Source organism: Dysidea avara, chromosome 4 (genome assembly GCF_963678975.1).
Source record: "Dysidea avara chromosome 4, odDysAvar1.4, whole genome shotgun sequence".
NCBI lineage: Eukaryota > Metazoa > Porifera > Demospongiae > Dictyoceratida > Dysideidae > Dysidea > Dysidea avara.
In genome coordinates, this window is record NC_089275.1 from 21,790,447 (window position 1) to 21,813,476 (window position 23,030).

Sequence of the window (23,030 nt, forward strand, 5' to 3'; positions counted from 1 at the left end):
TGTGTGCATGTGTGTGCGTGTGTACATTGTATCTGCTGGATGTAACCAATATCCTGATCTCAGTCTTGTATGTATGTGTAGGCAATTGTATTCCACAGGATTCTGTAGTGTACTACACTACACACTAACATGTGTATGTCTACATGTGTTATGTACTTATTGTAGTTGACCACTTTACTACTGGGGTATGTGTGTGAGGACTCCTTGTATGCATCCATGTTACACTGGCTGTACAAGTTCTCCAGAAACACCAAGGTGAATGGATACTATATGCAGGCAGTAAATACGTACACGCACATGTACTCTATATTACACAACCCTTTAATTGTCTTGCTCTTGTATACTGAGTATATACGCACACACGCACATACAGTACACACACATTTTATCTACACTTTTAACACTACCACAAGTATCACATGTACACATTCATTGTCCTATACACTATTTTACACCTTCTATGTGAACATGTTGTACTGCAGGTCTCCTTCAGATTATTTGCTCTGGATGTTATCAGTCAACTGATGTCTTTATCACTAAGAGAAGTCAATGATGGTCAGTGAATTGTGTACATATGTACTTTAGTCATATACATAAAGCCAGTAGTGTAGTTGTTTGGTTGTCAAATCACCCATAGAGCTTGAAGACCAGTATTTCAAACTGGCATGAAAAAAAACACCTCTAAGCAAGACACACGATCTTCCCAAACAGTTTTCAGGGAACCGACAAGTGACTAAAGGATTACATATGGCACATTATGGGTGTGGTGTGTGTTGCATAGCCAAGTAGCTAGAACACCAGCCTGATTTTCTAAATGTTCCAGGTTTTATATTCCTGGTTACCTCCATGCAGTTGCTGTTGTTATCTTCAGCAAGAAACTTTACTCACATCTATCCTGCTGTTTAAAGAAGTAAATACCAACTGTCAATGTTTCACAGAATGGGTAAATGGACTTTGGTGCCCATACCTTCACCGGTGAGATATATGGTACAGCCTCCTGCAGGTTGCTAGTCGTGCCCTTGCCTGTGCTGTCTACAGCAACTGAGTAGCACACAGGCATCCCAGTACTGGTTCACTGGATAGACATGACCATGCTAGCATGGTAGACAATTTCTTTGCTTTGTGCGTGTGCGTGCGTACATGCATACAAGTGTGTGCTGTTCGTTATTTATTCTTTATCTACAGGTGAGGAACTGACTGGAGATCAGCTATATTTTCTCAGTTACCAGTTTCTCTTGAGGATGGTACTGTCAAGATGTTCTGACCGATCTGCAGTGTAAGCAACTACATGTGTTGTGTGTGGTGTGTTATTATGCTCCTACGATATGTTACAAGTGGAATTTAAAAATAATCCTCTAAAAGAGTGTATGTACGTATGTTATATTAGAATATTAGGTCAGCAGTACATCCACGCTGACCTATGTGTATATGAATAGTTGGTACCTTTCTGATGGTGACTGTTGCAGTCTGTATGTAGTTTGGTATTGCTTTATCTTCTGTTAGGGTTCGTGCTAGAGCGCTCACATCATTGTCTTCTGCTGCTGGCTCTACTGATAATGTGAAGTTGATTGGAGTTGTGAAGGAATTGGTACTACCAAGAAGTGCCAATTTTGAGCAACAAACACCTGAAGATGACAAGGGTGTGTGTCTGTGTGTCTGTGTGTCTGTGTGTGGAGGGGGTGATAATCGAAAAGTTCAATGCCAAGTTGGTGTTGTTGTTTCCTTAAGCAAGAAACTTTACTCACATTGCTCCAATCTACCCAGCTGTACTGTATGTCGGGGACCTGGTGGCCTGTGAACTGGGGAAACAATCCATTCAGCTGTATCATCAATGTGTACCTGGTGTTTACTGGGGAAGCAAGTGCCCAAATCTCCTGGTCATGTTTAGCAGTGTTGGGGTCGTTGTGGAACTTTGGGTTCTGCGACCTCTCCATGAGACCTGGCCAGTCCTCCTGTGGATTACTAGCCCTGCCCCAGGAGGATTTGCCTTGAAATCTCTGAGTGGGCAGCAATGTTTCGCACAGCTACTGTAGGCTTTGCTTGCTTGTGTGTGTATGTGTGTATTATTTTCAATACATTATTCATAGTGTTACAATGTATTGTGGGTTATACACTATCAGGTGAAGAAGCCATATCACATGCTGAGCTGATGTTACCGATGATACGTCGTAGAACATCTGATGATAAAGTGATTGTCAGGAAGGCAGCCATACAGGTGTACAAAGACCTCACATGACACACAATATAATGTGGAGTGTTCTTTACAGGCACTGGAAGCATTAGTGAGACTTGACCTAAACCATATTAGGAAAGAGGTACGTAATGAAATATGACTGTTTTGTACATCTTCACCTCTACATGTGTATGTGTGCATGTAGTGCTTCTAATAAGGCTCTGCAAAAAATTTTTTCTTCTCATTTTCTGACTGTTACGTACCTTAAGACAATCATACAGGTGTACACAGAGGTGAAACTCACTAATCGCTAATGCTATGAGCTTGATTTTATCAATGTTCAACATGGTTAGGTCTAGAACATGTCTTTTCACATTTCATATCTTTACCACACATATAAAACTTAGCGTGTGTGTGTGTATGTGTTTGTACGTATATGCCATACCTTTGCCTACATATGATATTGATAGGATGTTCAGATATTTCATGATCACTGCATGGACCCAGCTCTGTCAGTCCGCAAACAAGCCCTCACCTCACTCAACTCACTCACCATTGATGCCCCCACTTGTACCATCCTTCACAGGTCAGTGTCTTCGATAGCTCAATATTACTGTATGACAAATATTGACTAAAATTGTTAAGAAGTGAAGTCAGTGGAATCTATATCCAGTAGTACAATTCTTATGTGTTTGTGTGTGTCTGTCTGTGGGGGCCTGACATTCCACAGACATTTGCTTGGGTACTTCATCACAACGTCCGAGGGGTTACTAAGTCATATGCATAGATCCTGGTTTAGAGTGGGGATGGGAATCAGACACAGGTTTTAAGGGCAATTGTTTTTTTTTTTATTGTGATCTTGTGTATCTCGTGTGTATAGTTTATGGCTGGATGGAGTGATGCCAATGGTTATGGACAAAGAGATCAGTGTCCAGGAAAAGTGCTTCTTGCTCCTTGAAGAATTTCTATTGTCACTTATTTCTCCCTACACTGAGTAAGTGTCCAGTCTGATGTACAGCTGATCATCAGGTATCATCCAAATACCATTGTTCCTAGAATAAAGATGACGTGCGGATTTGTTAGGAAACTGTTATTGAAGCTATTAATTTATTGTATATAGTTCAATTACTGAACACTAGTGACTAAATACTCCAATTCAATGTTATCTGTTGATGTTTGAATACTAAAGGTACTAGGATACTAGGGTTAGGATAACCAAGGATGCAATAGCATGAATTATACACTAGCATTAATTCTGCACAAACTAGTTCATCTTTGTGATGGCACACACCGCATGCATAGTACCATATTTATCTGCATTAAAGCGTAAATGCCTGGCTGTAATTGAAAAGACCAGGGGGGCCTTAATACTAGGTCTTGTAAGTGGCTTGATTTGTAGAATGAGGCTTACTGCAACCAACTTGTGAATTGTCAATATGGTTGTCAACTGCAGCTGCTACAAGGAAGAACAACAATGTCTAGTTAGTTCACAATAAGCCTGGGTGTATGTATGGATAAACAGTACATAGAGTAGAGTTTTATCACTGGTCTCATTATATTTCTAGTCTACCTAGTGAAATGGAAAAGTTTGTGTGGCAGTTGTTTGATGTGATAGCATCAGATGAAGATCTCCAGTAAGTGAACTATTCATGTGTGTATGTACGTATGTAAGTACATACACTCTTTTGTATACATGTACATCTACATGGACCATATTTTACTGGTTAATAGCCATGTCTCGTATAATAGCCGCCCATGGATAGTAGCCACTCCACAGTCTAGAATTATAGTCATAAGAGCTGCCCTTGGATAAGAGCCGTGGCTTGTATCTAAATATACTGGTGCAAGTGTTAATGAGACACATTTGAAGCAGAAACCGGGCAAAGGAGTTGTGTTAAGTCAAGAAATATCGTTTTTGAGAGAAGTTAAAATGAATGATAGTATTGAAGGATGAGTAAACAAGGTCAGTCTCTCGTGAATCTGTATAAGCTGCTGCCACATCAACTCATAGTAGCCACCTTCACCATAGTAGCTGTAGGGTTTTCCTGTTGAAAGTTATTGTAGCTGCGGCTATTGACCAGTCAAATACTGTACAAGGATGTAATGGAAATTTTCCTTACATTTCTTTATACTGTCTTTTTTCCCAACTGCACACAACAGACGTTACTTTAAGAAGGCATGTCACTACTGGACAAAACAGAAGAAAATCACTTCACTGTTGATAGAAAATATCATGTCTCATGCCATCTCTACAGATCACTGCAAGGTGTGTAGTGAAACTATATGTGTATTTGTACAAGTATACCCTAAAGTATTGTAGTGAACTTAGAACATGTACCGTATAGTTGGTAATTTTCGAAAGGTTTTTATTTTCAGATATTTCGAAGAGGCCCTTCTCTTCAAAAATAAATTCCCACGTCCGGTTGTTTTTCGAAAATAAATTCCCACAAGTGAAAGCAACCGTCCAACTTTCGGCGATTCGTTCGTGTATTCTTCGAGTTTTAGCTTAGTATTGCTGATGATAATGGGTAAACTGTATCATTACTGTACCAATAACCAGAAAACAGGTTCCAGAATGGGAATTGATGCCGTCTGCTCTAGAATCTATGGTATGTGATCGAGTGTGATCGTGCCAGTGAATTCACTCCACCCGAGACTCCCTCAGTCTTCTCTCCAGTGTACAGGAATGGGGATTATTCCATCAGTAAGTCAGTTTTCGGCAAACATTCACGCATCTTCATAATTTGTGACACGGATTTCCGTTTATTTGAAATCCATCTGGACTTCAAAATATACACTCTTCGAAATTAAAATCTTTCGAAATTCAGATTTTGCTTCTTGTGCGAAAATTTCTGTTTCGAAAATAACCCACTATACGGTAGTTTACACTCAGACACTTGTATGTGTCCATGTATTGTGTCAGTACAATATAATGGTTGGCCATTTCTGATCAAGTGATTATGTTGACTGATCAAGTGATTATGTTGACTGATCAAGTGATTATGTTGACTGATCAATACCGCCATTGGCAGACCATTTGATTTTTTATAGCTGTAATTCTTAATGTCATGACAGTTATTGTTTATTGTTGCATCATTACCTTTCATTATCAACCCTGTTCAATTGCTATGTAAAGTTTTCATCTTGTTGAAGGATCAGCTGGCCATGCATACATAAGCTAGAGCATCGCACCTTGTGTTTACCTCAACTATGTCATACTTGTCCGTCAAATAGGCTACTTGAGTCACCCATACACACAGTGTGATTTCAGTAACTTGATATGTACGTATGTACTATTAATTTATAATTGAAGTAGGGTAGGGATCCAAGCAATAAAAATAGTGAAACAAGTAGAGGTGTACCAATAGTTTTGGCATGTACCAATATCTGATATTGATACCACCCAAAAAAGCTGATAACTGATCCGATATTTGTATAAGCAAACAAATAGTGTACATTCACCTATCCTACAACATAATGCGCATCTATACTCTGCATGTGGTGGTATACAGCTTGGGTTTCTATTGTGCATTCCAGACAATTAGGTACCCACAAACATTTTTATGTACACTCCCATGAAACCTTAAACAGATATTTCTGCATTACACCGCCTTCTATAGGCTTGTTAGAATGCTGGTACAGCAAGTTTCCTTGGTTACCTGTAACCCTTCTTTTTATTACAAAGGTACTCTATAACTGCTTCATTTGTAAAGACTGTGATAAGCTTTCCAGCAACAAACACTAACCCAAATTGTGTGTATTTTGTATGGCTTCTTATAGCGTATTGCTTGTTGCACAGGGAACAATAAGCCACTGACACTAAACAGCCACATGGATAACGTAGAAAACCAATGCATAATCCGTTTATGTACAAACTATTGCTACTGTGTAAATATCGGTCCTCCTGTTGTTTTGTACCGATACCGATATTGTTAAAAATTACCATATCGGTGGCCGATATTTTAGCCAATCCGATTATCGGTACACCTCTGGAAACAAGAGATGAATGATCGTATTGCAGCATAGCTCTGTGAGTAAATCCCTACATTGGCATGTTTTGTTCAATGCCAAATTAGGGATTTTCCCACCGAGCTATGCTGTAATAGTACCATCATTCATCTCTTGTTTCACTACTTTTATTGCTTGAATCCCTACTACAATTTTAAATTAATTTTTTTAGTTTTGTTACAGAACACAGTTGTACATGTATAACTGTTCTATTAGGGTGACTGCTGTATTAGAGTATTTTAGTTGGCTTCTCACACCAAGAGGTGTGATCACTATTCCTTATTTACACCATGATGTCATTATAAATCAGCTAGACCAATGGAGGGCAAGGTCATCATGTTCGAGTAAATAGATATGTGGTACCTCTTATAGTAACATAATCTCTTTAAATAATTTTGTGGCAATACTACTCAAGGAAGTGTTCGTATGAAAAATTAACACCTACATATGGTTTTCATAAAAAGACAATAACCAGCCTGATTGAAGATAAAAGAAAAAAAGACAAGCTGCAGAGGACTAACACTTGTCAGAACCCCAAAAGGCTGGTGAATTTGTTAAAATGGTAGCCATGCACTGCTTCTTTTAGCCTTCAGCCTTGAGACTGTGGTCAGGCAGGCAGACTGGCAGACCAAAATTATGAGTTTTGACAATTTTTTTCCAAAAAAAAAAATCTATACCTTGTACAGTGTGTGTGTGTGTGTGTGTGTGTGTGTGTGTGTGTGTGTGTGTGTGTGTGTGTGTGTGTGTGTGTGTGTGTGTGTGTGTGTGTGTGTGTGTGTGTGTGTGTGTGTGTGTTTATTAATCCTGTTAGATGGATTAATATATCCCAAAAAGATGATTTTATCACATAAGATAACTCTTGGGTGATTTTAAAGACAGTGTTTAGGCAGGTGCACATCATTTTAAGGCCAATCCCTACTTAAACAATACTGTTTGATATTTGAACTACGTACGTACTGCATTTAAATACACTATTGCTGCATGAGTTACTATGTATATTGTTTGTACCTTAATTGTATGTTACTCTAGTCAGCTTGGATGATACTGGAGATTGTTGCAACATTTGCTAGTTACCTGGTGGATGAGATGGCAGTGATCTGTTTCTGGCAGCAATGTGTCAGCCAGTCAGGGGATACACCAGGTATCCGTTGTCTTTATACACACACACACACACACACACACACACACACACACACACACACACACAAGCAAAGCCTATGGCAGCCGTACAAAGCACAGCTATTGCTGCCCAGTGAACCAGCACTGGGATGCCTGTACGCCACTCAGGTGCATGAGTCTTGTGCAGGCAAATCCTCCTGGGGCAGGGCTAGTAACCTGCAGGAGGACTGTCTAGGACTCACGGAGAGAGGTCGCGGAACCACAACGACCTTAACATCACTAAGCGAGACAAGGACAGTTGGGCGTTTGCTTCCCCAGTTAATACCAGGTACCCATTGATGTTACAGCTGGGTGGACTGCTTCCCCAGTTGACACCAGGTCACACATACACACACACAAAGATATCATAAACAGGCTATACTTGACGTTATATATACAAGCAGAATACTGCATTAGTAGAATGACACCAGGCTTATTGTTTTATCTGAATGTGCACCCCAGCTATCAATTATTTTTACTAAAATAGCTTAATGGCCATTACACTTTGTCTTCAGCTATGTTCAGCCCATTACACTGTCTACATTACAAACAAAGAATACTATGAGAAGGACCTCCATAATCAATCCAATCATGATGACAGAAAACTCAGTTGATTGCCATTACAAACGTAGAGAAGGCATCACACAACACTACTGCAAATCAACACCTGGCACTGTCAGCGAAGATAATTAGGACACAAAGCAGTACACAGGTACAGTAAGTCCATGAAGCATGCATTGTATGTACTGCAGTATGCCAAAAGGCACCTGTCAAGCTGAAGCAACGTCAAACAGTGAAAAAAAATCAAACCCATATCTTTAGCCATTATTGAGTTATGCTTGCAGTAGAAAGTCAGTAAAAATTCCACTAAATATATATATATATTTTTTTTTAATTTCGTACTTTTTGGAAGTGTTTTGGCTTGCACTGAAAGCAGTTTTGGACTTAACCAATACTGCCAAGACACCATGAAGGTACTATAAGGCTGGTTTTAGGAAGATGTTTTTTTGGCTAGAAAAGCCTTCATGATTCCTAATATACAGTTCTATCATGTTGTATGCTACATAACTCATATACTACTTATACACCACATATACTAACAGGCCCTCTCCATGCTAGGCCATTTGTTGTAGTCTTGTGTATGTATCCCTCTACCCATCTAAAACAGTTATATATCTTAAATTTATTGTAAGCAATATTAATGTTATAGATACTATAAAAAATTTTTAGTGGCTGGTACTTTCATATAGTTGACGGTTTCGTTTATTATTCTGTGAAGTGAATTCCATATGCTATGTAGAAGAAATGATGGCTCTATTACAGTGTTATGCCTGTACGTTGTGTGTAATTTATCTGCAATGTACATGCTTACATGTAATAGTTGTAACATGGGCATGAGGGGCTTTGCCTGATATGTATGCCCGACTGCCCAAGGGCAGAGAGCATACACGCCCTGTGATGTAAGACTTATCAGGCTGATTGCCTGTACAGGGCGATCAATCACCCAAGCCAATACAAGCCAGCCACTGGATGTATTATACGTATAGGCATACCTAAAATTTTCGAGTATGGGTCAGCAGCTAGTACGTTCTGGTTACGTTCAGTTATGATGAACAGACATATCCTAGAGATATCACGAAGAATTTTGGTTACGTGAGTTTAATGTTTTAATCAGTGTTTTTTAATCGTTTATGGAAAAAGTACAGAGTTCACTAAAGGACTAGATAGGTAAGCTTACTTGTAGAGTGGTTACTCCGTGCAGAGCGGTGGCTTCGTGATAGGGGCATGTCCATATTTGAAAACGTGTGGAAAGGATCGATGACTAAACTATAGTTCTCACTTTACCCAACTTTTTTCAACTCGTAAGATGGCGAGGATAACAAAACGCTTTCCGTCTTCATGGTAAAACCCAAGTCATGCATCCTAATCACGTGAGTATTAATCAATCCCCACAATCGATTTCGACCTCAATGTTTATTGTTTATATAACCATTGTAGACCGGCTACATTTCATATGTAAGTTGGGCTACATACCAAATTTAGCCTGGGTGGCTCCTTTAATCTGAGGTGTGAAAGTGTTACATGGATAGATAACACACTTAATGCACACCTTTTCTTTGTACACATGTGTATCATATTGATCATGGTTACAGTTGATACAGGTGTCCTAAGGAGGGTACTGACCATACTAGGATGTGTGACCAACAAGATGTCCCAGCAACAACTGAAGAGTTTACAAGGTGAGGGATGATTGTTTGGTGTATCTTGAATATGGAGACTACTTTTGTTGTGTAAATACGTATCTGACTGGCAGTGTATTGAATGCTATTGACAAGGGAGCATTCAACTTTATATGTGACTAACATTACTAATAGCAACATTCAAGTATGCTTAAGTTAGTGACTTATATGGTACCACTTAAATGTAATGTCGTCTTGCGAGAGTGTGCACAATTATGTACATACTTTGCTTGTCACCTTGTAATGATGATACGTACATATATACCTACATATTACATATTGTTTAGAACAATTGGAGAGACTGTTATTAGGATTTGAACTGGACTACCTAGCTACTGGAGCTGCCATTGACACAATGGAAAAGGTAATCTATCAAATTATTAGGGCTGTATCAATACCGATATTACAAGTATTGGTCAATTGCAAGTCTACAATACAGATATTTCACTCGAGTTATATGCACTGTTAAAGGTAGCATAAGTACTATGAAAAGCACTTTATGTGTTTACCAAAGTGACTTAGTTGTCAAATGGTTTAGTTCTTAACTTGTATGAGTCAAATCGGGGGTGTTTCTTTTTGCACTACTTTTTAATTTTTTTTATTTACACTGACAAAACCATGGATAAAAACCTTTTGTGAACAGTTATAAGATACCAACAAATAAAAGGATTACATTGTTTAAGAGCACATGAATTGTAGTAATTTAACACAGCCACAGTGATCATGCTTCATACTCTATTATGCCAGAGAGGAGGTCGGAAACGATTTAAGCGCCATTGAAATGATTTATGCAAATTCTCAATTTTCTGGGGCAAAGTAAAACGTGTGGATGATTTATTAAAGTGTACGTGGCGTGATCACTTTGTTTGAAGCTGGTTAGTGTTACAATGTTATGATTGAAAGTGTTTTATAGATTTCACCTAGAAAACCAAGTGTTTTTGCAAACAGAATACATCACTTTAATGCTTACACACAGCACAATCTGATTATCTAACAACCTCCTGTCATTCCCACCTTTCACTAGTTTTGTATTGAGACTATGAAGGTCATGTTCCAGATAAACTATGCAATTGACAGAATAACACTTATTAAGCATTTCCGACCTCTGTTATTATGTTGTAATGCATATCAGTTTGACTTTTAAGTATCAGTTGTGTGTATAATATTGGTTCATTAGAAAACCTGTATGGAGCTAGTACATTCTGGTTACGTTCAGTTATGAGTAACGGACATATCCTAGAAATGTCACGGAGAATTTCGGTTACGCGAGTTTAATGTTTTAATCAGTGCTATGGAGTCGTTTATGGAAAAAGTACGGAGTTCATTAAAGGCCTAGACAGGTAAGCTTGCTTGTAGAGTGGTTACTCTGTGCAGAGTGGTAGCTTCATGATGGAGGCATGTTCGTATTTGAAAACGTGCAGAAACGATCGATGAATAAGCTATAGCACTAGTTCTCACCTTAGCCCAAAGTTTTTAAACTCGTAGGATGGCAAGGATATCAAAACGCTCTCCGTCTGAGTGGTTTTCATGGCGAAATTCAAGTCGTGCATCCCAATCACATCAGTATTAATTAATCCCCACAATCGATTTCGGCCTCAACGTCTATATAATCACTGTCCAGTTGTAGCCCGGTCTACAATTTTGATGTAGCCTGGCTAGCTGGGCTACATACAAAATGTAGCCCGGGGGGCTCCTTTTGATCTGAGGTGTGAAACATGTAGTATATACTTATGTACATACATTTGGTCATACAGATAGTTACCCAACATACTCCTCCTAATCATTGTCTAGATCATCAGGAGTCAGTATCCCAACAATCAAGCTGCAGCTACTAATGTCATCAACAAGTGGTCACTGCCATTGATCAAGTCTTGTGAAAACTATCTCTCCTCTGTTGTGGTGGAACAACCCACAGGTTTGTTGAGTGCTACCTGGTAAGCTAGATTCTATGACCAACCTAAGTTTCAATTTGTAGATGCAAAAATTAAAAAAAAACCAGCCACTACAATATTTATATTGTTACTTGCTGCAACAGCATACATAGTTACAGGGGCGTAGCCAGCCAATATCTGATGGTTGGGCATAACATCACTTAACTACACACACACACACACAAGAAACACGCTCACTTTCATATGAGACATCAAAGAAAAACATGAAAAGTGTATGTACACAAGGCCTAGCTACCTATACTATAGTGTAAATAAATGCTGCTTGCTTGCTTGCAACAACTACTAGCTATATGCTATTCTATTAAACTTGTAGGGCACATTACAAGAAATTTGAGACTGCTTTATTAGAGAGTTTTGATGATATTTAAAAATATTTCTCCTGTTGTCTTAAGAGTAATTCAGCAGGAAACCATATACTTGTAATTCCCTTACAGGTGGTCAGCTAGCAGCTTATTTAACTAATGAAAGCCATATAAGTGCCAAATATATTCATAAGAGGCCTTGGGAAGGCACATTGAATTTCTTCACAAGGCATTTTGTTAATGTGATTCATTATTGCAATGAATAATTTTACCTATATGTCAGCTTACATTACACTATAAGAGGATTGTAATAGCAGAGATCAAAGACACTTAGCTATGCTCTGATGCAGGCTGAAATAGTTTTAAAACTCTCTAATAGAGCATTCAATAATGACCTCCATTTCTCGTAATGAGGCATCCGACGATCGTCGTAGCTGAGCATCACGTGACATCAAACTGTTGAACCTACGAGAACCAACAATGTAAACAGTTCATCACATGTTTACTACAATCAACTGGCAGTGTAGCTTACAGACCAACCACCACGGCGATATGTAATGTTTTTCAAGTAAACGCCACATGACCCCGAATGAAGTCCAGGGGCACTACTACAATGAGTCATATCACAAATATCAGCATGCCAAGAAAGCTTCGTCCCAGACTTATAGTAGCCAACGTACAGTTTGCATGAATCTGGTGTAAACCACTACTCGGTTAGACAAATTGTGCACGTGACACTTTATAATGACTTGACCTTTTCCCCATTTCCAGCTCCATTTGCATATGCCATTATTGTTTATCTAGAAGAGTACGTTTTCCCGTTTTCTTTCATCAGCAGTAAGTTAGGCTATACGGTACTTTCCTTATCCAAAAATATGCTTGACAAGTCCACTGAAACGAAATCTTTTGTTGCCAGCACCATCCACACTGAATCCTACTGACGATTATCACTCACTGTGACTTAGAAATACAGTACCACAACTATAGTGTATAGTGTACCACGCTTTGACTCCGGGCCATTTTAAATTTCGAATTTAAATCGCGCCAAAGAACGTGGCACGTGCGTTTACACACAGTGTAATTATTGGGATTTCCTAAGGGATTTTCCGCATAATGGATCACGTGATACACCATCTATCTCAATCCCTAGCTTCTTCGAAGTCATGGCTCAAAAAATGAGGTACATTTTTACGATTTACAGTATTAAAAGGGTTGTTTTGTGTGCTGCTGTGAATCCTCGCGTGAATTTTAAACTAGTTACTTGTGATGGATGGGCAAAAGTTTGTGATGGTTGGGCAAGAAACTGTGATGGTTGGGCAAATGCCCGCCCATGCCCACCCTTGGCTACGCCACTGCATAGTTACAGGGTGTATGTACTACCTCAATATAGTTACAATTACTTAGCAGTGCATAACTGAGGCTCAAACTCCAGTAATACAATCACTGTTTGCAAAGCATTTGTATGTACATTAAGACCATAAAATTACTTCACTGCGGTACAGCTTTACATTACAAATACATGTTGATACATTATCTTAACAGAGCCCACACCGTCAGATAGAACATGGACTGAAGATTCTCTGATCAAACATCTCTTCATGTTAGGGGAGGTGGCCCAGTTGTGTCCTTCCCACATATCTCATCACTTGTGTCTGATGATCCAGTCCATGTTACTAGCTGCTGCTAACCATGGTAAGTGTGTGTGTGTGTGTGTGTGTGTGTGTGTGTGTGTGTGTGTGTGTGTGTGTGTGTGTGTGTGTGTGTGTGTGTGTGTGTGTGTGTGTGTGTGTGTGTGTGTGTGTGTGTGTGTGTGTGTGTGTGTGTGTGTGTGTGTTATGTAGTGTACTGTATACATGGTTTGATTACATTTGACAAATCTAGTGGCTGCCATGAAAGATGAACAGACAGAGAACAACCCAAAAAACTCTAGTTAAATAAGCAGCTGCAGTGCTGTTGCTGAGAACTCCTGATTGTTTATATGTGTATATGTGGCTGACTCTGAGAAAACTGGTTTTATCGCCTATTTAAAAGTATCAAGAAATGTCTGTTTTGAGTATTTAGTGTGTTGTACACTAGCTCACCAATAGTTGAAACTTTGTGTACCTAATTTTCACATGTTTTACACCAATTGCTTACCTTCCAGAGCATCCACTGTACAAGTAACCAATAGCTAAGTCCCTGCCATTTTAGATAGCTTTTAACTCAAGGTTAACTGTATCAGGCGAGTGCTAATAGTGGTGGTGGAGCAGTGATTGCTAAATGAAAGAGGAGCGCATAGAGATGTAATTATGGTATAAAAACTAACTAAAATGAAAGAGAATTTATAGCACAGGTCTTTATTCAATGCCACAGAGCTGTACAGCCACATACAGCTAGCGTTGCACTGATATCCAAATTAGCCGATTATTCTGATAACCGATATTAAGCAACAGAATTAGCTGATACCGATAATCGATCCGATATACACTAACACTCATCCTCATCATTATTAAATGACTCATATTAGTGATACAGTAGAACCTCGGTTATCCGAACAGTATAAGTGACTGCTCTATTAGAGTATTTTATCATAAAGTGAACGTTTTATTACGAGTAGTGTATGTTCTATTAGAGTAGTTGAACAGAACTCCCTATAAAAATGAATGGGCTTCATTTATCTGAACAAATTCACTTATCTGAACACTTTTATGATTGAACTGACACACAGGTGTTCGGATAATGGAGGTCCTACTGTATAAGTATTGATATACAGCTCATTCTAGGCTACAATGTAAACTTAGATGTATACCACAAGTAAAAGTTGTTCATGATAAACAGGATTTTACTACTGCTATACAGCTGAGACAAGTGGCTGGTACTACATAGAAACCTAAAACCTCAGTTTACTGTTGGGCATGGCCTAAAACCTAACAGTTTATTATGGGCATGGCTTGTAGTCACTGCTAAACCATCAATACATAACTTAAATAAAATGCCAAATAAATTATGTCTAGCCTCCCCCACATCATTATACTACACAGCATAGTAGAGGTTATTATCGGCTAGTAGCCAATATCGGCCCTAGTAGCCAGTATCGGGTATCGGTGCAACACTACATACAGCCATCCCTAGGCTGGCCAGAACTCCCATCAAGGCCCCAGACCACTTGTACAGCTTGCCACTGGGCTTGGTATAACAAAAGTCATCTATCTCTCTTACAGCACACCAACTCTAGCCAAATACAACAGATTCAAACATAAAAGTGCCTCATTAACAGTTCTAGTGTTTTATGATGTGTGTGGGTAGGTGTTAATAATGTCATTACACTGCTCCCCCTATTGAAAAGACATGTCCCATGTCAGTTATCTGAAGTGTCATCACAATATCTTGCTGGCTTTCTTCTGTTTGTATGTTGAGGATACCTTCGATGCTGATTAATTCCATTGTCTGGAGGGCATTGGCTGGCTGCCTCTTCCGACTACCATCCCAATCATCATCACAGTCTGTGAGTTGAAGGTTTGTTCCAGGTGGCACTGGCTGCCTAGAATTATGACATCTTCAGATGAATGAGGCATGGTTGACCTTCTGTCCTCCTGTGTTCTCATCCCTGGGTGACATGGTTTTAGACGATCAAAATGGATAACTATTCTCTTCCAGCTTGTACGTGTATCCTGAATCCTGTACACTGTGTCTGCAAGACTCTTGACGATCTTATAAGGTCCCACCCATGGGGAATGAAGCTTACGTGATCCCCCTCTTGGTATCACTGGGTTACATAACCACACTAGTTGCCCCACTTGAAACTTCTCTCCATGTACCTTGCGGTCATAAAGTTCTTTTTGTCGATAAGCCAAGGTCCCCATGTTCTTGCGTGCCAACTTGTAGGCTTGCTCCAGTGTTCTCCTCAAGTTTAGTGTGTACTGGCAGTGGCTCTGGGCATTATCAGCAGGATTGTCAAAAATAATGTCCAGTGGCATGTTAGCTTCCCGCCCAAACATTAAGTAAAATGGTGTAAATCCCGTTGACACATGTTCACTGGTGTTATATGCAAAACACACTTTGGGGAGATTTCATGTGACTGAGAATCTAAGACTGTTGCCAACATGTTCTGAATAGTGCGGTTAAGCCTCTTGACTAATCCATCACCTTGAGGATGGTATGGTGTGGTGTGTGTTTTCTTTATATGTAGGAGTCTGCATATTTCTTTTACTACTTTTGACTCAAATTGCATGCCCATATCTGAGTGCAACTGTTCAGGGAGGGAAAAGCGACAGGACATGTTGTCAATCAGTTTCTGGGCAACAGTAGTGGCCTCCTGGTTGGGGATGGCATAGGCTTCCACCCACCTGGTAAAATAATCAGAGACCACTAGTATGTATCTATTGCCATGCTTGCTTGTTGGTAGTGGTCCCATAATATCCGCTGCCACCATCTCCATAGGGTATCCTGTTCTTACTTTCTGGAGGGCACCACATTGCTTCTGTGTTGGGAACTCCCTTGCTGCACAATTAGTGCGAGTTCTGAACCACTCTCTTACTGAATTTGCATATCCTGGCCAGAAGAACTTTTCCTTGACACAACTGAGGGTTCTGGCTTCCCCTAGGTGACCTCCCATGTTCCCTGCATGAGATTCTTCCAATACATTCACCATCATCAGTGTGGGAACAACTAACTGTAGGTGGTGATCTCTTCCCCTGCAACCCTCAAAATTGCGATATAACACTCCATCTTTGATCAGTAATTGGTCCCACAGCTGTGAAAGTTGGAAGGTTTCTCTTGGGTGACCCTTTAAAGAATCAGCTTCAGGTTTTTTGTCGGTCTCCTTTGCCTTTAGAAGAGGTCCAATAGTCTCATCAGTAAGTTGTGCATTTCACAGGGGCATGTCATCAGCACCTGTTGTGGTCTCTTCATTTGCAGTCTTTGTTACTGATACCAGAAGTTGCTCAGACCCTAGTGCCATGCTACTGTCACTATGGTCTGCACTGGATGTAATGTGGTCACCTGCTGGACTAATGGTCTGTTGTTGCTGGTCAGGTCTTCTTGACAGTGCATCAGTATTTTGATGCTTTTGCCTTGTCGATGGATTATTGTGAAGCTATACTCTTGCAGGCATTCTATCCATCTGGCTAACTGACCTTCTGGTTCTTTAAAATTTTGAAGCCAAGCCAGGGAGCTGTGGTCAGTGTGCAGTAAAAAGGTTCGACCCAACAGATAAGGGCAAAAGTGATAAACAAAAGTGACCACGGCAAGTAGCTCCTTCCTTGTGACACTGTTTTTGCGTTCTGCCTTGCTCAGGGTCCTACTGGCATAAGCTACAACTCTTTCTTGCCCATCACACTCTTGGGATAGTACAGCCCCAATCCCCTCTTGACTAGCATCAGTGTCTAGTAAGAATGGCTTGGAGTAGTCAGGGAAAGCTAAGGCAGGTGCACTTGTCAACCGGTTTTTCAACATAGCAAATGCAGTATCACACTCAACACTCCATGAAAATGTCCTACCTTGTTCTGTTAAACGTTGTAGGGGCCTAGCAATTACGACAAAATCGCATACGAACTGACGGTAGTAAGAAACTAGGCCCAAGAATTATTGGATCTCCTGCACTGATGTAGGGGTAGGCCAGTTAGACACTCTACTTGTTTTATCTGGATCAGTTGCTACTCCTTCTCTGGGGAGACCGACTCTCTGCACAATGCACATTTACTTGGCTTCAGGCGTAATCCGGCTTCCCTCAGCTTTTGCAAAACAACTCCTAAATGCTCACTAAAATCACGGCCAATTATGATAATGTCGTCCAAGTAAACTAGACAATGTGACCATTGCACTCCTGCAAGGATGAGGTCCATAAGGCATTGGAAAGTAGCAGGGGCGTTACACAGTCCAAATGGCATCACCTTAAACTCGAAGAGTCCTTCATGGGTTGTGAACGCCATCTTCTGTCTATCACCTTCTGCTACTTCCACCTGCCAATATCCACTCAATAAATCTAACGTTGAGAACCACTGAGACCCGGAGAGAGTATCTAACGTATCATCTATACGTGGCAGGGGGTACGCATCCTTGTGGGTTCTTGAATTGAGTTATGTAAAATCGGGTTGAGCCATCCTTCTTCTTCACCAGAACTACTGGTGATGCCCATGAGCTTGTTGATGGCTTGATGACATCCTTGGACAGCATGTCCTGTAGAAATTGATGAACTTGTTCTCTTTGGAATGGTGGTAGCCTCCTTGTTTGTTGGCGTATTGGATGATGGCCATCAGTGCTTATTGTGTGAGCTAACTTGTTAGTTCTACCCAGCTGGTCACTAGAGAAAGCAAATACATCTGTGAAACCTAACAAGAGATGATATAATTGGTGTTGTTGTTGCGTATTCAGAACTTTCCCACTCTGTGTCACCAGCTCCCACAGTACTTCTTGATAGTCAGTTGGCACATCTGATGGTGTATGAACTTGAGTTCCTGTGTCTGAATCTACATTGGCTATTACTGTGGAGCTATTAAGTTGAGAAACCTGAGCTACTGCAGACCCCTTGTGCAGGGTAACTGATGGGATTGACCAGTCTAATAGGTATGGTAATCATCTGGTTATCTACCAGTGGTGTTACCAGTGCATTTGCAACAATTATAGGCATTGCGCATGGTAGTGCCTCTACCAAACAAACACTGTGGTGGTCGGAAGCCACTATCTCTGCTGATACTTTTGCTAATACTTCTATTTCACTTAGTGGTGGTAAACATAATTGCTCACATAAAACTGCATTAGATTCCAACAGCGTCTGAGGTGGTCCCCGGTCTGATGTCAAAGGCAGCGCACGCCCACTAATGTGCAATACTTTTTGCTTAGTGTTGATTACACACTGGTTTTGCTCTAAAAAGTCAAGTCCCAGTATGGCTTCTGTGTTAAGTGACTTTGCTACAACAAATTCTCCCTTCACCATCACACCTGAGAAGCACATGTCAAGAACAGCCACCCCTTCAATTTGTATGATGCTCCCCTTGACCCCTACCAGTGGGCGTCCACTCCAGTCAGCCAGTGGTGCCGCTCGATCTGCAATTGCATTCCATGTTTGATCGCTTAAAAGGCTGACTGAAGAGCCTGTGTCAAGCATACGTAAATCTAATACACCAACTCTAGCCAAATACAACAGGTTCAAACATAAAAGTGTCTCATTAACAGTTCTAGTGTTTTATGATGTGTGTGGGTAGGTGTTAGTAATGTCATTGTACTATATTGGGAAAAGCAGCCAGTATAAGCAGATCATGCTAGACTGGCTGATTTTGACAGTGAAACTCGATAGTGTTTTCATATAACTGCAGGTTCGAGGCTACCTAGGTCCAGTCATGGATTTTTTCTCCTTTCTTCAACTTTTCAAACACACCTTATGTAGCTAAAGTCTTTGAGCAGGCTGTAGGACCAGGTGTCCTACAGACCTTCAGCACTTGTGCTGTAAAGCATTAATAAATAAATAAATAACTTTGTGTTAAATCAAACCTGCTGCCGTGAAGGATAAGACTAATTTTCCCAGCTCCAGTCACATATGTGTTTGTACATCATCAGATACATAAAATACGTATGTACAGTATGTGTGTAAGTTGCATAACTACAAATTCATCATATCATGCACACATACAGGAAGAGGTGATGATTCTCAAAAGATTCAGACTCTCACTTTGTCTCCACCAGTGATAGCTCATGGCTACATCACCTTGGGTATGTGGTGCAAGTAATGTATGTGTGTATTGTTATGTATTACACATGTCATGTGGTTAAATGTGGCCACATCGTGTTGTATTACATATGCAGTGCCAGAGATAAGCATTCAGTATTAAGTGGTCGTATGTCCTATCAAGATTAAATTTGCTACAGATTTGATTGGTCATTTACAGATTTGATTGGTCATCCTACACTCCTGGAATGCCAAATATACAGTGTGTATGCAAGTTTTACAGTAGCTGGTGATAGAGCAGATTATAACTAGCTTTTGTTGATCTGACATTATGGTCAACATTGATACTGACATGACCTGACATTGTATGTATAACAATGAATGTGCAAAGCACAATTATTAGTACATATTATGAATGAGTTGATATTTAGTGACCGTACACTTGTACAACATACATGTGTATGCATACACTTTGATAAGACACTTACGTACAGCTAAGAAAAGCATGTGACTATTATTTAAAAGGTGCCTAGTGGTTCCAGTGGCTACTATTGTGTAGCAGTGAGCATGAAGAGATTTTTGAATGACTGATCTCATCCTTCGGTAGTGCTATCCACATATGACTCAATGCTATCTCCTAGTTGCAATAACTCCTTTGACTGGCTTCTGCTTTAAACACATCGTATCAACACGTCCACCAACGTATTTGAAAACAAGCCATGACTCTTATCTGAAAGCAACTTTTAACAATAATTTAACATTGTGATGTGACTACTATCCAAGGTAGCCAGCTACTGTATGAGCTATGGCTATTATTACACTGTTTAACCATGGCTATAAGCATTATGGTATACAATATGATAATTGATATTATTTGTGGTAGTTTTCCACAATGGCACTAAAGATATAGTCATGTGTATACATATAAACTTGTGTTTGTATACCATTTTACACATTTCTTAACTTGTCTACTGTTTAGGTAAACTATGTTTACAACACTTGGAGCTTGTTGAGAAGTCAGTGGTGCAGATGGCAATGGAGTTAGAGCAGTCAGAGCATCCAGTCATCAGGAACAACATCATTGTAGTGTTGTGTGACCTCATGGTTAGGTGAGCTGTAGTGTACATCATCTAGTAGTCATCATATAGTGTCATTCTAAACTGTAACTTTCCAGTGTGTTGGGTACAGGATTTTTGCAAAAATATATATATGGGTAATCCCTATTACAAGCCCATTTTAGTGCATACACGTGATTAGTAACTGTGTACACTGATAGTAATTAAGGATCTCCTCTTTAGGTATAGTTCTAAAGTGGACTTGTATGTTCCCAAGATCTCTGCATGCTTGAAAGATGAATCAGTTTTAGTGAGAAAACAGACGTTAACCCTCTTAACACATCTGCTGCAAGTAAAGGATTGTGTGTGTGTGTGTGTGTGTGTGTGTGTGTGTGTGTGTGTGTGTGTGTGTGTGTGTGTGTGTGTGTGTGTGTGTGTGTGTGTGTGTGTGTGTGTGTGTGTGTGTGTGTGTGTGTGTGTTATAGTGGGAATTCAGCAGTTATCCAAACTCCAGTTATCAGAAGCTATAGTTAACCAAAATCTGAAAATGATTGTAGTATGTATGGTAGGCCTCACAAAAAGAAACTTTACGTTTTGGACCGTACTACTATTCATATCATGATGTGTATTACGGAAGTTTAATCACTATTAATTATGAATCAGATTACGAGCTGTTACATGTACAGTCCGCATAGTTTGGCAAATGTACAATCCACATATAGTTACGGCTCAAATGCAACATCATCTCACGAGAATGCAAGCGATTAAAAACTCACACATTAAAGGGCATGACATCCTTTTCACCCACAAGTGTTTGTCTCACTTCGTTTGGAATGAATATTCATAAGTGAAATGGGTGTCACGCTCTTTAATGAACGAGTTTTTAATCACTTGCACCATACTACGTACGTATGTATGCAACTTTAGACCTTGCGCTTGTTAATCCATGCATGTTGTTTCTAAGATGGACTGATTGAGTGAAGCCGGCTGAAAAGGGCATGCACCACACTTTTTAAAATGTTTATTATCATAGTGATAATATAATACAAATATATGCATTAGTGTTGTACATAGCTAGCTAGCAGGAGCTTTAAAGCGCCCACCAAGCTATACCCACGAAGTAGAGCTGTGAACCGGTTTTAAAAAAACCGGTTACTGACCGGTTAATAAAAATATTACAGTTAATCAGTTAGTGAAATAGTTTAACCGGTTTTTCTTTGGTGCACGTGCATGGTATTGAGGCAGAAGTAAAATGGCAGTGGACCACTCAAACCATAGCAGTGCAGCAGCACTGGACTTAGCTGTTTACTCTTCCTGACAAAAGTCAGCAGTGTGGAAATATTTCGGTGTCGAAAAGAACAGGAGTGGGGCCGCTGAGAGAGATAAGCGTGTTACCTGTAAACTCTGAGCTCAGAAAGTTGCTCACGGAGGCGGCACAACAAACTTGAAGAACCATTTACGAACTAACCACAGAAAAGAGTACGACGAGTTATATGAAAGTGATTTAAATCTCTCTACAACCATGGATAGTTTTGTTCGATCGTCAGGTGTGAAAAGGTTACCACAGAATTCGGCTCGAGCACTAGAACTTACCAATGCTGTTGTGGAGTTTATTTCGAGAGATTTGAGACCGGTGAGTGTTGTTGACAGGGCTGGGTTTTTAAACCTTATGGATGTAGCGGAGCCTCGTTTCGTCGTCCCATGTAGAAGAACTGTAATGAATCATATTGACCGGAAGTACTGTGAAATGAAGCGTGCAGTACGAGGATCATTAAGTGGACAACAGTGCATTACACTTACCACTGACATGTGGACGTCAAGGGCTGGTGATGGCTACTTTTCTCTCACAGTGCATTATGTTACTGAGGAGTTTGAAATGGTCAGTAATCAGCTACAATGCCAACATTTACCTGGTGAACATGACCACACCCACATTAGTGAAGCAATCACTGCTGCGCTGTCTGAGTGGTGCATCCAACTGGATGAAGATGTTGTAGCTTTTGTAACAGATAATGGCAGTAACATTAAGAAGTCCTTGAAAGATGACCTCAAGATACTTAACTTACCTTGTTCTGGCCACACATTGAACTTGTCTGTGCAAAGAGCTTTTGCTTTACCAGAAGTGCACACAGCTGTAGCCAGAGCTAGAAAGGTAGTAGAGCTTTTTAACAATTCTCGTCTTGATTTTGAGAAATTGGGAGAAAAGCAACAGCTATTAGGCTTGCCTCATCACAAGTTAATTCAGGCAGTTCCGCATCGATGGAATTCAGTTTATGACATGATTGAAAGGTTATGTGAGCAACAAGCTGTTGTTGCTGCTGTGCTTCATAACCACAGAGACTTATTACATTTGGAACACTCCCCTACAGAATGGAGGCTACTGGAAGATTTGTGCAAACTTTTAGAACCATTTAAGGATGCTACTGTTTACCTTAGCGCTAGCAGGTACCCTACCTTATCTGTTCTAGGGCCTATTCTGGATAAAATACGGAAGAATCTG

The 23,030-nt window shown here is 40.0% G+C and overlaps 1 protein-coding gene across 4 annotated transcripts in view; it reads left to right on the forward strand.

The window, feature by feature from the left end:
* LOC136254294 (condensin-2 complex subunit D3-L-like) overlaps positions 1 to 23,030 on the forward strand; it is a 45,382-nt gene that overhangs the window by 2,829 nt on the left and 19,523 nt on the right. For 2 of the 4 annotated variants that reach the window (XM_066046957.1, XM_066046960.1), the window contains 18 exons: positions 166 to 255; positions 483 to 555; positions 1,186 to 1,276; positions 1,504 to 1,640; positions 2,121 to 2,215; positions 2,268 to 2,315; positions 2,644 to 2,759; positions 3,054 to 3,167; positions 3,739 to 3,807; positions 4,334 to 4,439; positions 7,211 to 7,322; positions 9,493 to 9,579; positions 9,867 to 9,943; positions 11,371 to 11,494; positions 13,376 to 13,525; positions 19,442 to 19,519; positions 20,455 to 20,584; positions 20,774 to 20,882. In XM_066046957.1, coding sequence (XP_065903029.1) covers positions 166 to 255; positions 483 to 555; positions 1,186 to 1,276; positions 1,504 to 1,640; positions 2,121 to 2,215; positions 2,268 to 2,315; positions 2,644 to 2,759; positions 3,054 to 3,167; positions 3,739 to 3,807; positions 4,334 to 4,439; positions 7,211 to 7,322; positions 9,493 to 9,579; positions 9,867 to 9,943; positions 11,371 to 11,494; positions 13,376 to 13,525; positions 19,442 to 19,519; positions 20,455 to 20,584; positions 20,774 to 20,882 — 1,806 coding nt within the window. The remainder of the gene's footprint in view (positions 1 to 165; positions 256 to 482; positions 556 to 1,185; positions 1,277 to 1,503; positions 1,641 to 2,120; positions 2,216 to 2,267; positions 2,316 to 2,643; positions 2,760 to 3,053; positions 3,168 to 3,738; positions 3,808 to 4,333; positions 4,440 to 7,210; positions 7,323 to 9,492; positions 9,580 to 9,866; positions 9,944 to 11,370; positions 11,495 to 13,375; positions 13,526 to 19,441; positions 19,520 to 20,454; positions 20,585 to 20,773; positions 20,883 to 23,030) is intronic. The other 2 variants (XM_066046958.1, XM_066046959.1) reach the window with 2 other exon arrangements.